This window comes from Megalops cyprinoides, chromosome 16 (assembly GCF_013368585.1).
Source record: "Megalops cyprinoides isolate fMegCyp1 chromosome 16, fMegCyp1.pri, whole genome shotgun sequence".
Classification (NCBI taxonomy): Eukaryota; Metazoa; Chordata; class Actinopteri; order Elopiformes; family Megalopidae; genus Megalops; species Megalops cyprinoides.
Genome location: NC_050598.1, coordinates 27,797,026 through 27,816,319, shown reverse-complemented (window position 1 = coordinate 27,816,319; position 19,294 = coordinate 27,797,026). Strand labels below are relative to the sequence as shown.

General features: G+C 43.3%; 1 protein-coding gene across 1 annotated transcript; it reads left to right on the top strand.

The window, feature by feature from the left end:
* Nucleotides 1-894: 894 nt before the first annotated feature.
* On the top strand, nucleotides 895-17,697 carry csf1ra (colony stimulating factor 1 receptor, a). Its single transcript, XM_036548082.1, has 21 exons — nucleotides 895-997; nucleotides 5,347-5,613; nucleotides 6,135-6,422; nucleotides 7,192-7,328; nucleotides 7,989-8,151; nucleotides 8,468-8,669; nucleotides 9,230-9,345; nucleotides 9,609-9,720; nucleotides 10,421-10,614; nucleotides 11,017-11,108; nucleotides 11,380-11,506; nucleotides 11,673-11,777; nucleotides 12,066-12,176; nucleotides 12,618-12,780; nucleotides 13,289-13,365; nucleotides 13,462-13,571; nucleotides 13,793-13,915; nucleotides 15,217-15,328; nucleotides 15,651-15,750; nucleotides 16,244-16,349; nucleotides 17,040-17,697. Exons 1-21 carry the CDS (start codon nucleotides 949-951, stop codon nucleotides 17,187-17,189), a joined length of 2,904 nt encoding a protein of 967 aa, XP_036403975.1. The 5' UTR covers nucleotides 895-948; the 3' UTR covers nucleotides 17,190-17,697.
* The last annotated feature ends 1,597 nt before the right edge of the window (nucleotides 17,698-19,294 follow it).

The window sequence follows — 19,294 nt, the reverse complement described above, 5'->3', positions numbered from 1 at the left end:
ATGGGCCACGTCCCCTCTGATAATGCCTCTTTTGACCTCTTTTTTGCACAAACAACCTCAGAGGCGTCTTTTTCACAGACCATGTCCATCATGGGGTCTCTCGCAACAGCTCCTCGTTTGAGAGGAGCGTCAAAGGAGCCATTCATGGACCTCTCACCCTCTGCCCCAGCCCACAACTGCAGCGGGCACAGTGCAGCGGACTGATCTGTGCTAATGTATTTGTCTCACTTTAATGCCGCTCTGCAGTCTGTTAAAAAGCCGAGGCGTCAGACGAGCATGACATTCTGGGCTTGTGGTCCTGTGCGCCTCTGTGGCAGAAACAGACAGAAGAAAAAGCGCGTGAGTCTTATTTGGGACTCCTGGAGGCGAGAGCCAACTGGTTGCTGTTGTTCACTCACTCTTGACTGGAGTTACCTGGAGGTAGGTCCCTCCGTTAGCCTCAGATCTATCTTCAATATAATTTTAAACATGATTTAATATAACAATCTAAGAAGCGAATTTTCAGATGGTTTTTTCACACAGTGCACTGCGTGACAACAATGAGTTAAGGCAGATGTTCTCTCTGCAGACCATTCAGTATACACACACACACATAGTCACGCACGCACATACACAGACGCACGTACACATGCTCATAAACAGCATGCATTATGGTGTGGCAGACCTATTGTTATATTTTTCCTATCCTAAAAGCTATGTTATTCTCCTAACGTGTTAAGTATGTCTGCAGTGATCCAGTACATTTTGAACTGGTTCTTTTTTTTTTTTGTCTTTTTATAGATTCTGGTCTGTGATTGGTTTCCCAATCCTGGTTGCCTGTGAAGAAAAAGCAGAAGTTGTGATGGTATGGAGATGAGGCTCTGAAGAATCATAGCTATCAGTTCCTTTCCAACACTTGCTGCGAGCACAGAGACATTCCTCAAGTCGCCACTCTAAGCTGGGGGCGGGATGCTGTTCCTTGTCCTCTCTCTGGGGGTCCTGCACTGCGCTGCCCAAGGTAAGGCTGGGAAGCATCCTTCTCTGATGGTGCACTCAGTTTTAATGAGGGGGGGGGGGGGGGGGGGGGGGGGGGGGGGGGGGGTATTATTTTTAAAGCCAGGATTTTGTTTTAAATACCATGCACATCTCCATTGATGAGTTCTGATTCCTGTCTGTCAGTGCTTTTTGCAAAAAAGTTCTCATACTATTCATTCACCAATCATCTTACTCGATGTTATGTGCAACTGAGTGGGAAGGACCTTGCCATTAGGTTGGCTTAAAGTACATACATGGACACACCACTGACATACTGGCAGAAGATGTTATCAACATGCTTTGCATGCATGCTATTTTAGAACGTTAGTTGCTTATGTGGGCATGGCAGCAGTAAGTGATTATTTGAAGGTGGAAGGACAGTGTTGTACTGTTACAGGAGTTATTCTTGCCATTTTGGGTAAAAGTCTGTTATTACTGTCAAACTGACACTGAGCACTTACAGGCAAAGGGCTACTTCAACAGGAAGATGTTTGCAGCATTGCACAAAGCTGCTATAATGAAATGCCACTATAATGCACACTGGTCTGATTTAAAAAAAAAAAAAAAAACATTTCTTCCATCACTGCTCAGTGGGATTTGAATTGATGATGCACTTAGCCCTCAGAAATAATTCCCTTTCTTATTGTTTTATAAAACAGTTTTCAGCATGACATCTAGTCAGAATCAGTGCATTTTGTTATTTTCCACAATGATGACGTTATCAAAAGCAGTTATCAAAAGAAGTTTCCCTTACTGTGTTATTCATTATTACTTACGATTGCTTTTTTTGCGCAAATGTTGTGCAATGCTGTAGGCATGACTAACAGGGTGTGATCAACTCGCTGCCCCTCTCACCGAATCATGAGTTTCCAGCATCAATGCGTCTCTTGTGCTCACAGTGAAGTATAATACCATATTTTACATGCATATTTCTCGCCTTCATGGCTGTTTAATTAGATTTAATAAGATGAAGTATCTGTCTTCTTCAGCTTAATAATAGATCATCAACGAAATATTGGCTGTTTGTGCCTAATGCAAATAAAACCTTTTGGCAAATAAATTACTTTACTTGTTTTCCTCTAGATGAAAATATGGCAGGGATATTGCTGAAACAGCTATTTGATAATATAATATTTAACAATAAAGCATTGAGAAATACACAAAGACCATGAGTAAATTTAAGCACCCTTTGTGTTTAAGGGTTTATCTGCTTATATTAGCTTACCTGAAGATATTTGATGTCATGACCATGTAAACCAAAGAGAATCCAGTTTACCCAGACATCATTTGCAGTTTAAGTCGCCAGAGCTTCCTGAAACAAAAACTCAACACTGCATGGTGGAATATGATAAACAGTTGCCACCTTTAGGAGTTTACTTGTGGACACCAACACAAAAACAACAAGGTTGTTGGCTGAAGCAGTTTTTGCTGATTATAACAGATCTCAGATCTCGGTTCTGCTTTACAGTAAAAAGCCAGGAAAGAATCTTCCTACTGTCTTTGTTGTTGGGAATCTCGTTGTTGTCAGTGTGTCAGTCTGTTTGTGGTTTGTCATGTTATTGGTGCCAGCGTTGAATAACTCGGGAATAGAGGGTTGCAGGCTTTACTACTAGGCAGACTTTACTGTTGCACGCTTGAATGCGATGCCTTACCTAAATTGCATCATTTAAAAAAAAATTGGTTGGGAACGAGTGGGGAATATGTGATTGCATATGCTGCCCACGATAAAGGCATCTGCTAAGCAGAAGATGTAATGTCCTCAGACTTTCAGCAGATATTCTGTATTCCATGCAGAAAAGACGCAATACCTCAGTTCTGATTCTGTCTCTCATTATGGAAGTTCTTGCACATTGGCATGCAAACATATTTTTCCATGAAGTATCAGGTCATGCTACATTATCGAGAATGTTTGACAAGTTGCTGCTCTTCTGCAAGCAGATGAAAGAGTTTATATGTATATAGTGTCTGTTTACACAGCTTTATATATCCTGAAATAATGAAGGTTATGGTGTTTTCTTTAACACTGTAAAAGCAGTGTTCCAGCCATGATTATAACCATTATCATCGCAACACATTACATTACATTACATTATAGGCATTTAGCAGACGCTCTTATCCAGAGCAACTTACATTGGTTACAGTTTTTATTCTTACAATGTTATCCATTTATACAGCTGGATTTTTACTGAGACAGTTATGGGTAAAGTAGCTTGCCCAAGGGTACAGCAGAAGTGCCTCAGCGGGGAATCGAACTGGCAACCTCACAACACCTTGTGAGGTAGCTGATACGTAAGGTTACAAGTCAACTTACTTTGAATACTCCATCACACTGCCACCCAGAAGTTGTGATGATAATGATAAAACAACTAATTTCATAACTTTTCTTTCACTGAGGCCTGAATTCAATCCCGTCACACTGCAATTTGCCTTTCACTGAAGCAAAGGCTTACTGGCAGACACCTAGACCTAGTGCACAGAGGGACAGAGTAGAATTTCGGTCAAACTTTTAGGAGACAGTAATCAGCCCTGGGGTTTGTTCTGTGACAGAGTACTGACTCAGAAAGCTTCCAGCACAAAGAAGGGAACTGATATCTTACGGTTGACCATGAAGACCAATACAGACAATTTTCACATTGGATGTGTTAATAAAGCATAACCATTGCTGGCCGGGAGGCACGGACGGCCTAAACTGGATGGTTTGTGCATAAACTCCTGCTCTTTCAGCTCTTCCTCTCCCCCAAAGTTCAGTGGCCCTCTTTGACCCCTCGCTGTGAGTTTGTTGATTGGCTGAAAGGATGTACTGTTTGTGTCCTCGACATGCTCATTGAAGACAGTGCTGTTTGTCAAGCCTAGGGGTAGGGGTGCAGTTCCATGACCGTTACTCACCATAAAGCACCCTCTGTCAAACATGTTTTTATTAATCAAAGACATTAAAATGATTCAAACTGCATGACGAGGTTGTATTTTCCTGTTTAATCCGGTTTTCAGTGTTGGGCACATTAAATATCAGATTGCAGAAAAAGTCAAATGCAACCATTACAAACGTGGTGCACGTGGAGCGTGTTTTTTTGTTTTTCTTTCCCAGAGTCCATTTTCTCAAGAGTATATGAATATCCCTTTCTTCAGACTATAATTCTGAAATTATCTGTAGTTTCGCAATTAAAAATTATTTTTGATTTTTTTTTTCGCCTCCAACAAATGAGCGCGTATGAATAAACACTATATCTTCTGGCAGTATTCCTTAAAGTGCCCTTCAGAACGCCAGCACTACCTCCTGTGTGTCAGTACATTACTCAAGGCAGGTCGGGGAGCTTCATTCAGGGACTCAGCCGAGCAGCAGCCAACAGCGTTTACTCCGCAGGGGTTCGAGGGCCACGCGCAGGGCAGGATTCCGTCGTAGTCCTGGGAGCATCCCAGCGTCCCACCGTGGCGAAAGCGGAAGTGAGAGCGGGGATGGGGAATCAAGGCCCTGACCCCTCGATCTGAAATTAGAGCCAGCTCGGCAATGTGTTTCCTGGCGTAGCGTGGTGCTGCCGCTCTGTCTGAGGCACTTCTCCCACACACGATTCGAACACTTTCGTTTCCTCATCACTGAGAGCCCCCCCCCAGCCACCTCCCCCCACCCCCCCGGAACAGTGCACTCACCACATTGACTGTACCAAGCGGACATCAAGCCAAAGAAACAGTCCGCAACCTCTCAGCATTTCTACTGCAATGCAATAAACGAGTCTCTCACCGCTATGGTGGATATTACAGTATGGATATCTGGCGCTGACAACTCAATCCATTTTCCAATGCCGACTCAATTCATAGAAAGTGCACGGCTCTGTCTTTGGTGGACTCTCTGTTTCCATTTTGCCAGAGGCAGGCTGGTGCTTGAGAAGTACCCGTGTCTTCACATTACTTCCTGAAGATGACTCACAGCTGAAGTGGCTGTCATTATGTGGCAGACGGCATTCACAGTAAAAAGATGACATCACAACACTTGCCAGCCTTAACACAGGGCCTTTCGGGCATCTCCCACACTCATCCATGGTGGCACAGGCCAGGAAATGAGGGTCCTGTCCTGTCTGGCGAAAGGGAAGTGTGAGGTTACGAGTAGAATTTGTCTCAAAAAATACATATTTAAAACCAAAAAGTGCATATTTTCTCTGAAACTGGAAAGATTATGTCAAAATTTGGAAAAATCACCTTTGCAGGGTTTCATGCCCTTTACTTTAGGCTGAAATGTTCTTTTTTTTTTTTTTGCTTTAATGATTTAAAATGTCGCAACACATTTTTGGATGGCTGTGTTCCCGTCTCGCTGATTTTGTTTTCCTCTTTGACTCTCAGATTGGGGACCCCCTGTAATTAAGATGAACTCGGAGGTCTTGGACCAGCCTGAGGTGGTTCTGAGCCCTGGTGCACCCCTCATTCTTAGCTGTGAGGGAAATGACACAGTGAGATGGATCCCACGGTTGGCCAAGTACAAGAAACACATCACAAAGGCCGGAAATGTCTTCAGAGTAGACAAAGTCAGAGTGGACTACACTGGCACATACAAATGCGAGTATCTGAGCCGACCGGATCTGCAAGCCTCTGTTCATGTCTACGTGAAGGGTAAGCTTTGGACAAGAAACTGAAGAAATGGTGTCAGAGCTATGGATACTTTTCCACTGCTTGAATTACAGTTGCAGTAGAACATGTTTGCCCTTTTTCTTTGTATTGCTTTGGGTAGAATCAGTCTGAAGGATAAGTCATAGTCAAAGGGTCTATGACATACGACATATATTAGCTTTTATGAATAGCAAGAAAGAAAAAAGCTGGAAATGGATCGAGAATCCATGTTATTCAACTCAGTGATTTTCAGTTTTCACACAGACTTTACAGTTAATGGTACAAGTGCTTCCAGGGCTACTTCAAAGAGCTGTAGGAAATACTTTGACCAAGGTAAACAGTCACAGAACATGAAGTACATGTACATGAAGCTCAAGGAGCAAAAACCATGAAGTGGTTACTTAGTTCCAGTCACAGGGTTTTGGCTGAGCTGATCCTAACCTGATGCATTTGAATGGTTGTGATCAGTTGTAATTTTTCACACATTTAATATGTGTTTGTTTATATGTTTGTTTCTCCAACAGATCCCAAAAACGTTTTTGTAACCATGAGCACCGCGATGAGACACGTGAAGAAGGAGGGTGAGGACTGTCTGCTGTCGTGTCTGCTGACGGACCCCGATGCCACCGACCTGTCCCTCCGCATGAGCAACGGCACGGCTGTCCCCGCGGGCATGAATTACACCGCTGACCCCAGGAGGGGCATCCTCATCCGCAACCTCCTCCCCAGCTACAACGCCGACTACGTCTGCAGCGCCAAGATCAAGGGCGTGGAGAAGTTCTCTAAGGTTTTCTCCATCAACGTCATTCAGAGTGAGTCACGCCATGTGCCTCCTTGTGCGTGGCATAACCACTTAAAGTACACCTGGCGTGGCTCTCTGAGAGGCCATTATCAGTTTACCCAGCTATCATATTTTGACCACTTGTGTGCGGAAATCTCTCTGGAACAACTAGCGTTTAGGAAAAATGTTAGAATGTAAAACCAAGGCACCACTGATTGGCTGAGTCAGCTCACTCTTTCCATTCTGAACTGTGTCATTCAGTGACAATGTTTGGAATTCTGTAGTGGTGGAACACAGCTGGCCAGGTTCCATGGGGGTAGAGTGGGGTTTTGTGGCAAGGGCTCCTTTTTAGCACCACTCTCTCATCACCTTGTGAAGTACATTATGAGTCACTCAGATGAGGGCAGGGGATATGTGTTTGATCTTCTAAAGCACTATGAGACTCGTAGTGTGAAATCACCATTGTAGTGTGTGAGTGTATCAGAAGCTTGCTTTCATCACACAATCAGCTCCAATGCTGAAGTTCAGAGGACAACTGGTAATTCTTACAAGGGGTGATAAGGGGGGAAAGCATTTAAAAAAAAAAGTTTTTGGGTGAACATGCCAAAGATGTTATAAATAGGTGGCCTCTACCGGGTACATTTGTTCATGCTTGACATGTCAAATGAAGCAATGACTTTAGATTAAACTTTTTCAGAGAGGGGCTTTGGGTCCTCTTCAATGCAAGGGGAAAGAGAACCTGCTTTGGTAAGCTGGGTTTGGGCCAGGAAGTGAGAATTTTTGTCCCACTTGTCTTCCAGGGCTACGATTCCCACCCTATGTCTTCCTGGAGAAAGACGAGTACGTACGCATCGTTGGAGAACATCTGAGAATCACCTGCTCCACCCACAACCCCAACTTCAATTACAACGTCACCTGGAAACACACATCCCGGAAGGTGAGTGTCAAAGGAGAAAGGCAGGGGCTCTGAGACAGAGCTTCAGTTATTTGAAAGAATGAATGAATGAATAAATGTAAGTCTTCCATCCATTACATTAGGTTATTGTTACATTTAGCAGATGCCCTTATCCAGAGCAACTTACATAGTTTACAATTTTACCCGTTACCCATTTATACAGCTGGGTATTTACTGACGCAATTGTGTGTTGAGTACCTTGCCCAAGGGTACAACAGCAGTGCCCCAGGGGGGACTTGAACCAGCAATCTTTCCTTACCACTATGTTACACTGCTGCCCTATATATGCCATCCTTGATAAGTATCTCAAAGTACTTACCAGTGAAGGGGGGGGGGGGCAGAGCTGGGGGTGACAAACCTCATTGCACCTCAAACTTTGGTGAAGCACAGCAGCAATTTTGCTTTCAAGCATTAACTCACCTCACATCAGCCAAGGTGGGGAGGGGATCAAAATGAGGGATGACTAGATGGCCAGGATGAGAAAGCCAGACTGGGAATTTGGCCAGAACATCAGGGAACTCTCCAAGTCTGAACAACAACAATGTATTGTAAATGTCATAATGTCTTCACTTTGTGTCTTTGTTATGAATGTTTCGCCTGCCGCTGTGGAGATTAAGGATTTTTTTTTTCTACCTTCCACAGACATTACAGGTAGAGGAGAATGTGCATTCTGAGAATAGCAGGTTAGACATCCAGAGCATCCTGACTATTCCTGCAGTGAATCTGTCTGACACAGGAAACATTACCTGCATAGGCGTCAACGAGGCTGGAGTCAATAGCTCTACTACCTTCCTGCAAGTTGTAGGTGAGCTACAGAACAGATTTGTGATGGAGGTTTCATTCACCCTATAGACTGTCAGGACTGATATTCAAACTCAATACTAATGTTCTAATACTAAACTCATTCTCGTTTGCTTAAGATAAAATTCCATGATATGACTGTCTTTAAAGTTGGTCTGTAGAATGCCCGTGTACATGAAAAGAATTACTGGATCCTTGCACCATAATTCTGCTGCAGACCTGGCTTGATGCATGTAAAATGCCATGAAGTGATGACACAAAGAGGTTCAGCCTCATTTGGACTGACCCTAAGACTGTTTCCTGTCCACGGCCCTCCCTAGATGGCCCCTACATCAGGCTGTCCCCACGGCTGTCGCCCAAACTCGTCCGACAGGGCACTGTTGTGGAAGTGAATGAGGGGGAAGACCTGGAGCTGAGGGTGATGATGGAGGCGTACCCCCAGATCACGGAGCAGGGGTGGATGACGCCCCTGTCCCACAACGCTACCTCGCAGGAGCGTACGTTCTACCGACACAACAACAGGTAATCCCCATTCTCAAACACACTTTTATTTAACTTTTACCTCCCTTAAACTTCAACCTATAAAACACCAGGGCCCTCCTGTACCACTGAGGTGATTTTAACTTCCTGAAAAATGAGGTGGAAAGGAGGTCCATTTTTAACCGTGGTTTACCGTCATTATTTCAGTACTGTTTCAACACCAAGAGTAAGCATTTAGATGACCTCTGTGTTCTCACATCATCAAAAGCAGTGCAGACTGCGGTCAATGTTTCAGTCATTGTTTTCCTCTGATTTGTTGAAGAGGAAGCGGTTCTGTTTTTCAAAAGTGCTGATTCGGTTCATTTCGTTAACTGGTCAACCTCACATCAACTCCAGGATTAGCAGAAGGTGTCCTGAAACTGTTAGGGCAGAAAAGCAGAAGACCTTACTGAATTGAGGGCCCCGGGGGGGGGTCAGAGGTGGGGTGGTGGGTGGGGGGGGCTTTCTGACATAGCCCACCTGATGTTTATGAGACCCTGGGGTCAATGGGAGATTTTCACTTATGCATGAATTTGTGCACGTGTGTGTTTCTATTACCACAGGTATGAGGCAATCCTGCTATTAAAGAGGATGAACTTAGAAGAGCAAGGCCAGTACACCTTCTATGCCAGGAGCGCTAAGGCCAACGCATCCATCTCCTTCACTGTGCAGATGTACCGTAAGTCTGCCTTTACCTAGCAACAGCCACAGTGTCATGTGTTTTTATAACAGACTAACAGCTCCATTGACTACATGCTTTGCTGCTGTAGGACCTGTTGCCAGTATGTGATAACCATTCAAAGTGCTGTTTTTGAAAGATAGTAAACAAAGATTTGAAACCCCCAACCCCAAAAGCTTCCTACCATCAGAAAGTAATTGTGCCAAAGTGGGTGAAGTGAGTCGTCTGTACCTCCAATTTTCTTTATATCTCTTATGTGACAGAGAAGCCCGTTGCCGTGGTGAGATGGGAGAACATCACCACTCTGACCTGCAAGTCCTTCGGTTATCCAGCTCCAAGCATCTTTTGGTACCAGTGTTCCGGAATCAGGACCACGTATGTGTCTAGGGTGCTATTATGGGATGGATGGAGACATGCTGGTCATCTTAATCATTGAGAGCACCACACCACAAAGCAGGAAACAGTGATTTGCTTAACATCATATTATCAAATATTTGAATTGCTGATTTAATTTATGGATATATTTCTGCCATTAATGGTTACATATATGAGCTGCAAGAGTCCCTATGGAATGTTTTTGAACTAGTTTCATATGAGAGACTGTAGACGATTCATTATTACAAGATTAAATGTCTTGTGTTACATTAGAAATACAGGCAAGGTATTACATGGGCACAAATTCCCACAGAAACACTCCAAAATCTTGTGGAAAGCCTTCCAAGAGTGGAAGCTGTTATAGCTGCAAAAGGGGGAACGACTCCATATTAAAGTATATGTATTTGAATACAATGTCATTACAATGTAATAGTCAGGCGTCCCAATACTTTTGTCCATATTGTGTATATTGTTAAAAGGGATGAACCTTTAGGGTACAAATTAAAAAGAGATTCTGCAGTCCTAGGGTTGACAGATAATTCAATTAACCACTGATACCATTAGCCACACATTTCTGACAGCAGGTTTTTTTTTTTTCAGAATGGCAGTATTGGACCAGCACAGATGGAGTAACTTGTAGAGCTTAGTCTTGTTTTTACTGGTTTGTGCAGCACTGACATTATTGTTGCTGGCTTGTTAGGTGCAGTGAAAATGCTACATCAGGTCCGGAGCCCCTCCAGGCCCAGACAGTGGAGGTTCAGAGGGAGGAGTATGGGCCGGTGGAGGTGGAGAGCGTGCTGACTGTGGGGCCATCCAGCCATCGCATGACTGTGGAGTGTGTGGCCTTCAACCTGGTCGGAATGGGCAGCGACACCTTTGCCATGGAGGTTTCCCGTAAGGCTCCGCCCACCGAGATGGCTTAGTTCGTTAGTGAGAGGGTCACTGGGGAGGTTTCCCCACTCAGGAGAGATCACCTTGTGGTGACCACCCCTTCTCTGTGGGGATTTAAGAGAAACAACGGACTATTTTGAAATGAAAATGAGACATCCTCTCCTCCTGTTTAACTTCTCATTCAACCTGAAAATTGTTTGGGCCCACCCACTCTTTCAAACTGAGATCTACATGTGCTTCAGAGAGCGTTCTGTGGTTTCAACTCTAAGAAAAAATGGCAAGACATCTGGATTTAAAGATTATAAAGACCTTCAATCACCAGAGTCTGGAAAATGCTTCCAAATAAGATGAGGTGCGTTGTGGGATATAAACCTCTCATTACGTCTCTTTGGTCTTTTTTTGTAGACAAGCTCTTCACACCCACTCTGGCTGCAGCTGCCGCCATGGCTGGCTTCTTCCTGTTCCTGTTGCTGATCCTACTCTATAAGTACAAGCAGGTGGGACATTTTACAGACACAAACTGCTTGTATTTATTCTGATTTCTGCGTTTGCATGTAAAGAACATCAATAGCTATCCACTGAAAGCATTAAATACAGAGAAAACTATGTATTTGCATATTTCAAGCTTTAATTTGTCAGACAACTCTTGTGTTTTTGGTACAGGCATATCCAGCCAAACACCTTTCCTTGATTATACCAAATGCATAGCTATATAAGTTTACGCCAGAGGATTGTCAGGCAGAAATCTAAGAGATTTTTGACTTTCAGAAACCCAGGTACGAAATCCGATGGAAGATCATTGAAGCCAGCGATGGGAACAATTACACCTTCATTGACCCTTCCCAGCTTCCATACAATGAGAAATGGGAGTTCCCAAGGGACAAGCTGAAACTAGGTGTGTCTCTGCTCTCTCATCGATGTCTTAACCTGATTTAATCTGATTTTCTAGGAATAGTTCAATTGTTACTTGCTTTACAAGCGTCCATGAGCCTTTTATACACTTAATCTTTTTAGGAATTTTGCAAATGAAGGTGTATGATTGGGTGCGTATTGTTTTCCAGGAAAGATCCTTGGTGCAGGGGCTTTTGGAAAGGTAGTGGAAGCCACAGCTTATGGTCTAGGAAAGGAGGATAATGTCATGCGTGTGGCCGTGAAGATGCTCAAACGTGAGTACCTCATAGCTGGAAATGCTATATTTTCAGAAGTGTGTGTTTGGGGAAGGACTTAAGGATATACTCTTCCCAAGGTTTTGTGCAAGTTCTCTGCAAGATAATATAAGGATACTTAAAATGTATTTCACTCTATAACATTTTCCTGTTGAGGAGATGACATCAGCGTCATGAGAGCAGCAGTATCTCACAGATTTATTGCAGGAACTTTCAAGTAGGAATTCACACAGAAATAAATTCCAGCATGTGAACATGGAACTGAATGAGAGGGTTCACTCTCCCCAGCGAGCGCCCACTCAGACGAGAGAGAGGCCCTGATGTCTGAGCTGAAGATTCTGAGTCACCTGGGACAGCACAAGAACATTGTTAACCTTCTGGGCGCCTGCACTCACGGAGGTAGGCTCAACCAATCACATCTGCACTTGGAGCAATCAGAATGCTACATACTTGATTAATAGCACAGCATCTTCAGCCCAGACCTGGGTTTAGAGCACATTCAAAATGCACTGCAACATTTTGTTAGTCTTTAGGATGTGTGATTAGGTGTTGAATATTTCGTTTTTTATTTATTTAGTGGATGCTCTTATCCAGAGTGACCTACAAGGATGTCATGGCAAGATCCATATAGCACATGGTGAATGTAGCTATAAGAGCAAGGTAATAGGTTCAGAAGAGAAAGAATAACAGGTGCCAAGCTAAAAAAGTGCAAATATAAGCATACTGCCAATCTGTGTATACATACTGCCAAGAATAATTGCAAACGGAAACCCTGTCCTTATCGTATAACAAAGGGATAAGGAATCATTTCATTCCCTCTCACCCTGTGCTCGGATCCAGGCCCGGTGCTGGTGATCACAGAGTACTGCAGCCATGGTGACCTGCTGAACTTCCTGCGGAACAAGGCCGAGACCTTCCTGAACTTCGTCCTGACCATGCCAGGGATTCCTGAAGAGACCAGCGACTACAAGAACCTGTGTATCGAGAAGAAATACATCAGAAGGTACCCCAAATTCGTCAAACTCGTGCAGCACAGACAAAGGACGGTCACTACCTTACACTTGTCATTTCCACACAAATGGCTTCCTTCAACGTTAATTGTGAAGAAGTGAATATGGATGTGCATGTCTTTCGTGCTGGGCATTAAGTAAAACTCAATGTGCAAACAGGTCCACTACAAACAGTGGTATCACCCTGTGGAGGTTCAGTTAGCCCAAGTGAATAGGGTCTGGGCATTTTGCCCTTTATGCTACTCAAGTCTCTTGTCAGATGACAGCAGGAGCTATCCTAGCTCCAACCAAGTATTTTTATATACGTGGTCTCATAATTCCCCTGGTATTTGCTTTGTAGAAGCTGGATTCCCAGATATTGTTCCTCCCTCAGGATATCCATGCTCTGTTCAGCCCTGTATAAATATTGGCTGCAGTGATTTTCAGTTAAGGCCTACAGATATGTACGTCAGCTGTGTTTTCTCTTAACATTCCTGCCATTCCCTGGTCATGTGTCCTCAGTGACAGTGGAATCTCCAGCTCCTGCTCTGACAGCTACCTGGAGATGAAGCCCGGTCCAGCGTCCACACCCTCTCAAAGTAAGCAAGCCACCATTGTCCTTCATCCAGCCTCCCACAAAAAAGGGAGACCGCAGTCTGCTAAACCCACACCTCCTGCCCTCCTGGCTCTTGCAGGTTCTGACTGTGAGGATGGTGGGGCAGACAACTGGCCACTGGACATGGATGACTTGCTGAGGTTCTCCTACCAAGTGGCCCAAGGGCTAGACTTCCTTGCTGCCAGAAATGTGAGCATGGCTGCTCCACTTCTCACAGGGTTGACCACATGTTCAGCATAATCTTTGTTTATGAGGATGACCACATAATAAGGACAATCACAGCAACAACATGGTTTGTTTTACTAGGGATATAATTTCTTTGTTGGACATGACCAGTCAATGTGTCTTGTATTCTACCTATCTCTCAGGTCAGTTGATTGACAGCCATAGCTCTCTGCCTGTCTCTGCAGTGTATCCATAGAGACGTGGCAGCAAGGAATGTACTGCTGACCAATGGACGTGTAGCCAAGATCTGTGACTTTGGCCTGGCAAGAGACATCATGAACGACTCCAACTATGTGGTGAAGGGAAACGTGAGTGATTAAATAACATGTTTTTTTCTTAACGGGTTTGACCTATCCAGTGCTGGGTTCATAGGCCTTACATAGGCTGTTTATTTGGGGTCTCCCTGATCATCTCTCTGACCTGAAGAAAATCTAATGACCTTCCATAACCTTTACAGGATATGGTGTACCTTCCAACTTCCCTCTGCGATTGCACTGAGCAGCAAGGTCAAGTCAAAATGTGACTAACAGACAGACTTGGTTCCCATGTGATCCAGAGTCACTTCTTACTAGGACTCAAGCCACAGTTATGATCCCACACACAAGGTATAGCCCAGTGCAGAACACCTCACTAGCCACTTTGTGGTTAGTCAGTGGCCACAGAGTAAACAAACCAAATATTAGAAAAACCCCAACCTAAACAGACACAGAGGCTCAACATTATGCATTTAATTAGGGGAAACAGAAAGTACAGTGCAAAACAGTAATAACACAGTGGAGTGTGTTAATTTACATAAATTTGATGACCCCAATGGTGCTTTGTCAGGCACTATAATATGGTTGTGACTTCACCATGTTCCATTCAACCTGAGACAGAACTGTATTATTTATTTATTTGTTTATTTATTTATTTGGTTTAGTTTGATCCAAATGTAGCATAATTGTCATTATTTACACTAGGGTCCAAAATTATTGGGACACCTGGGCATTTTGTGGTTAAGTGTGGATGTGTCCATGTAGCTATTAGTTTTATCACTCGAACCTAATTTATGGTGTGGCGAAAACAGTTACATGTTTTGGCAACTATTAACATTTTCAAAACATCTCTTTATGTGGTTGGCACACGGTTGCCTGATGACTACCCTTATTTCCAACATTTTAATAATATGTATGACATTAATTCTGCCAAACAAACTGACAATTCCATGACATTAACTTAATTTGAAAAGGTACCTACATACTTATTGAGTGCAGACAAGTGAACAAAAATGACCATCACTTCAATTAGGCCTGATTGAACGTTGCCCTGCCCCCTAATTGAACACTCAAACTGAAGCCTATATAAACCTAACAAGGTTGGAACATGAGGTCACACAAGTCTAAGTCACAGAAGATGAAGCTGAAATTGACATTGACATAAATATGACTTTCCCAATGTCCCAATGGAACGTGCAGCAAAAATATTGTGGGTTTTCAGAAACAAAAAAGTGAGGCTCCCAATAATTTTGGACCCCAGTTGTATGTGAACTACTGACTGGATTCCGCTTGTCTGGGCGTGTGCGTTTGCATGCGTGCGCACTTGTATTCCCAACTCTGTGTCGCCTCTTCAGGCTCGTCTGCCAGTGAAGTGGATGGCGCCGGAGAGCATTTTTGACTGTGTGTACACTGTGCAGAGCGACGTCTGGTCCTATGGCATCCTGCTATGGGAGATCTTCTCTCTGGGTGAGACGTAATGTCTGCTGATGGGAAAATGCATGCCAGTCTAGAATGTATCTGTAACCTTCTGTTTAACCCAATGAGGTCTCATCCACATCCAAATTTGCACTGATAGCAATCTGTGTTGTGCACTGGGGCCTTTTTACATGCTTCTGTCTCATGATGTGGTTGCACTAACACACAACAGACTTCTGTTACATACCCTAACGAAATGTATGCATATCCATCCAAAGTAAATCCTATGCCCTGTAGAGCATTTTTTATCATAGCCATTTACACAATATTCAAGTTTTAGGCATCATAGGACTTTCCTGTGTCACTTTTCCAGGCAAGAGTCCATATCCCAGTATCCTGGTGGACACCAAGTTCTACAAAATGATCAAGTGTGGATATCAGATGTCCCGGCCGGCCTTCGCCCCTCCGGAAATGTAAGTGGGCTTTTGGCCAGGGTACCAGGGATCCACATTTGTCATTTTAGAGATCTGTTTGGGGTTTTGCCACAATCTAGCAAGCAGTCAGAAAGAGAGAGGGTCCATTGTTTGCGATTTGAGAAGTTCCACACATGCTGCTGTGAGTTATTCCTGGAATAACTGTGAAGGGGGTGGGGGGCAGAGGGCAGTAGGCTGTGTAAAGGCTCCATCATTTGTTCCACTTTTGCGTGTGACAGGCTTTAGTTCTGCATGTTGGCCACATGTCCCCAGAACTGGGCCACGATTCAGCAGGGCCTAGTGTGGTATTTCACGGCCAGCCTTTGGAGACTAGAAAAACTTGAGCAGGAAAGTTGTAACACTCCCCCTCATCCGTCCTGCTTCAGTAAATATAAAGCTGTAAAAATGGATAGTAATTGAAATGTTAACTGTACAAGCCAAGATGAGATGAGAGAAAAAAAAATGAAGTATTAATTATTGGGGGTTCCCTCAGGTACTCAATTATGAAGATGTGCTGGAACCTGGAGCCAACTGAGCGACCCACCTTCAGCAAGATCGGCCAACTGATCCAAAAACTACTGGGTGACCAGCCAGACCAGGTGGGATGGGACGGGGTAGTGTAGGGTTTGGTTACGATGGGATGGAATGGACTAGGGTTGGTGTGGTGTGGTGGAAGCTGGAAAACAGAAAAAGCTAAAAGTGAGGCACTCCTGTAAATCTGTTTTAACGCTGCAGTCATGAGAGTGGTCAGGAACATCCTCAGGGCAGAACAAAATTTCCTGCATTGAGTAAAAAACAACGATAATAATAACAAAACCGGCAGAGGAACGTTATGAGTACAGAAGAGATACTTGTGAAGCCCTGCCATCAATTTCAGCCGTGACAAGCAGATTTTAAGAACTCTATGTTTTTCCCAATTTTGAAATGTATGAAACTTGGGTTACATTGTGCAAATACACCAGGTTTGAAATAATGATAAATGCAATACTGTGTGTGCCCTTCTTCCTTACAACCCCCGAGGAACCCCATTTAGGGCAGGTTCAAAGGGAATGATTTATCAATCTCCTGACGATTTATCAGTTTAACAGGCTAACAACTTCTAATCCATATGCATTGCACATTTCAATGCCATCAGATGTGTAAATGAATTATGATGAATTCTGATTCCAATCAGTTAAACCTCCAAGAATAATCTGAGTTTCATAAAAAAAAAAAAAAAAAAAATTATACTAAAGGCAAATCAGCAGACTATGTAGTCAGCGCTGCTTACACCCTCCCTTCCATCGCAGCTATATGAGAACACATGCCAGGATTTGCTGGGTGAGCAGCCTGACAACTGCGATGCTCCGAAGTGCTGCGAAGAGTCGTGTGACCAGTCATGTGACCAGGAGGAGGAGGACCAGCCACTGATGAAAACCAACAACTACCAGTTCTGCTGAGACGCCTGACCCCTGCCGTGCCCACCGGCCGGCCTCTTCCCTTTCACCGCCTCACGCTCTTCACCGGTCCGCCCATAAGCCTGCGCCCCTGCCCTTCTCTGTCTTTCCAAGATATTCATGTGATTATTGCTGAGCTGGGACAGTACAATCTGCAGCCGGTGCCCTCCCCTGGTAATCAGACGAAATGACTCTCTGTGCTGTGGGTCACGGAGAAAGTGGCGCCGAGTAGCGTTCTGACACACACACCGATCAGATTGGTGACAGAGCTCTTTGATGTTTTGTCTCCCCGGGGGTCACATGAACACCAAACCAGAGAGATGCTCTCTCCCCTCACCTCCTCGCACATGTTCTCATTAATCTCCGTCCGCCATTGCGAGCGCCATGTCAGGTCTGTTACATTACTTTTTCGCTTGTGTTATTCCTTATTGTTAACAGTCAAAAACATAAACATTTTAGTATCAGCATCTGCTGTAGGTTTGGTTTCATTTCATTTCTTGCTCCAACCACAGCTCAGGGGAAAGGGGGGGGGGTGTTAGCTGTTGCTGTTTTTTCCAGAATTGAGAAGATCAGCATATTTAATTTTTTGGGAGGGAAATGAAAGCTCTGAGTTGTGCAATTTTGTCTCGGTTTTGTGGCTTTGAGAAGCACACTGCATTCTCACACACAGCATGCAGAACCAGGGTTTTCTCTGTGCGTCACAAACCTCATGACAAAAAAGTGGACAATATTCCTTTTGGTGTGTAAAATTTCAATTGGGGCACAGTATGATTGAGAAGATTATGTGTTACCTAAGCGAAACAAAATCTAATTTTCATTTAACCAAGGTAAGTTTTTCTCTTTCCTGCAAGTGTACAATATTCTCTCTCATCTAAAGGCTGGGGTGTGAAATCACAGCTTGAACGATAACATCTTGGTTGACTGCAAAACCTGGCTTATCACCTGGAGCTGGTGTTGTTCCTGGCCACAGAATCAAGTCACGCCGGTGCTCTGACTGCATATGCAGAAACAGAAGGGTCTGGCCATTGCCTGTCTGTGGGAAACACTGGGACCTGATATGAAAACAACCAACAGCATAATGGTCAGTTTAGCATGGATGTCTCTGGATGGTGAAATACTATGCCACAAACATGTGCCGCTAAAGTGACAGTATTAACTGGCTGTGAACGTAAAACTGATTGTTTAACAATACTTTTCATCTTAGTTTTAAATCATTAATGGATTTCCTTAATGTTTTACTTCCACAGCAACTTTTTTTTTCAATAAGCTAAAACCACAAAAAGACATTTTAAAAGAATTATCAAAAGTATAAGCACAACACAACTTTACATTTTTTACTATCATTAAATGCTTCAATTTACTATTGTAAACTCAGCATATCAGTTTGTCCTTTGCTTCATATATGCAATTTACAATGTGTTATCATAGTATCACTGTTATTGTGTGTTTTTTATTATTATTTTGTCAGGTTATGCTGTCAAAATTGAAATCTCTTTTATTTTATGTAGCATTCAGCATATACTGCCTTTAAGTTTTGAATGAACTTGAAATATGAAGGAGCGATCATGGCTCCACATGACTGTTCACAGTGCTGATATCACCAGGATTTTACTGATTCAGTATTTCATTTGCAAATAAAATCATGATTTCTTTTACAATTTGGCGTATATTGTTCCAAAATTCTAAACAACATCTAAAATGTAAAATTCCCCAGATGCAAAATATTTAAAAGATTCAAATATTTATATTATGCATGACTTTATAGTTTGCTTTCATATATGTTTAAAAAAGACTGAAAAAACTATTTTGCCATGCCCCCACTGCCAGTGCCCAGTAAGAATGGCCATTACTGCTGTTTGTGGTATACTGTGACACACTGGAAAATGCAGCTGCCATGGTCCAGAATAGCACTGGAATAAAGTGGCAGACCTGAGAGGACTGTCTTGCTACTAGATACTTGTAACAAAAATATATATTTTTTTTTCGAATAGAGATTTTTGTGTTTCTTTGAATAAGAAAGTCTATCTTTTATAAATACATTTGTGTACTGTCGTCTCTTTAGAATGTTTAGCAGGACAGCAATTCAAGGACAAAGCAACGATCAAGAA

Bases quoted from the DNA above. Each gene is read 5' to 3' on its own strand.
- csf1ra (XM_036548082.1), top strand. From the start codon at position 949: ATGCTGTTCCTTGTCCTCTCTCTGGGGGTCCTGCACTGCGCTGCCCAA. The intron at 998-5,346 runs GTAAGGCTGGGA...TTTGACTCTCAG, and splicing joins CCTGCACTGCGCTGCCCAAG to ATTGGGGACCCCCTGTAATT. The intron at 11,109-11,379 runs GTGGGACATTTT...TTTGACTTTCAG, and splicing joins TACTCTATAAGTACAAGCAG to AAACCCAGGTACGAAATCCG.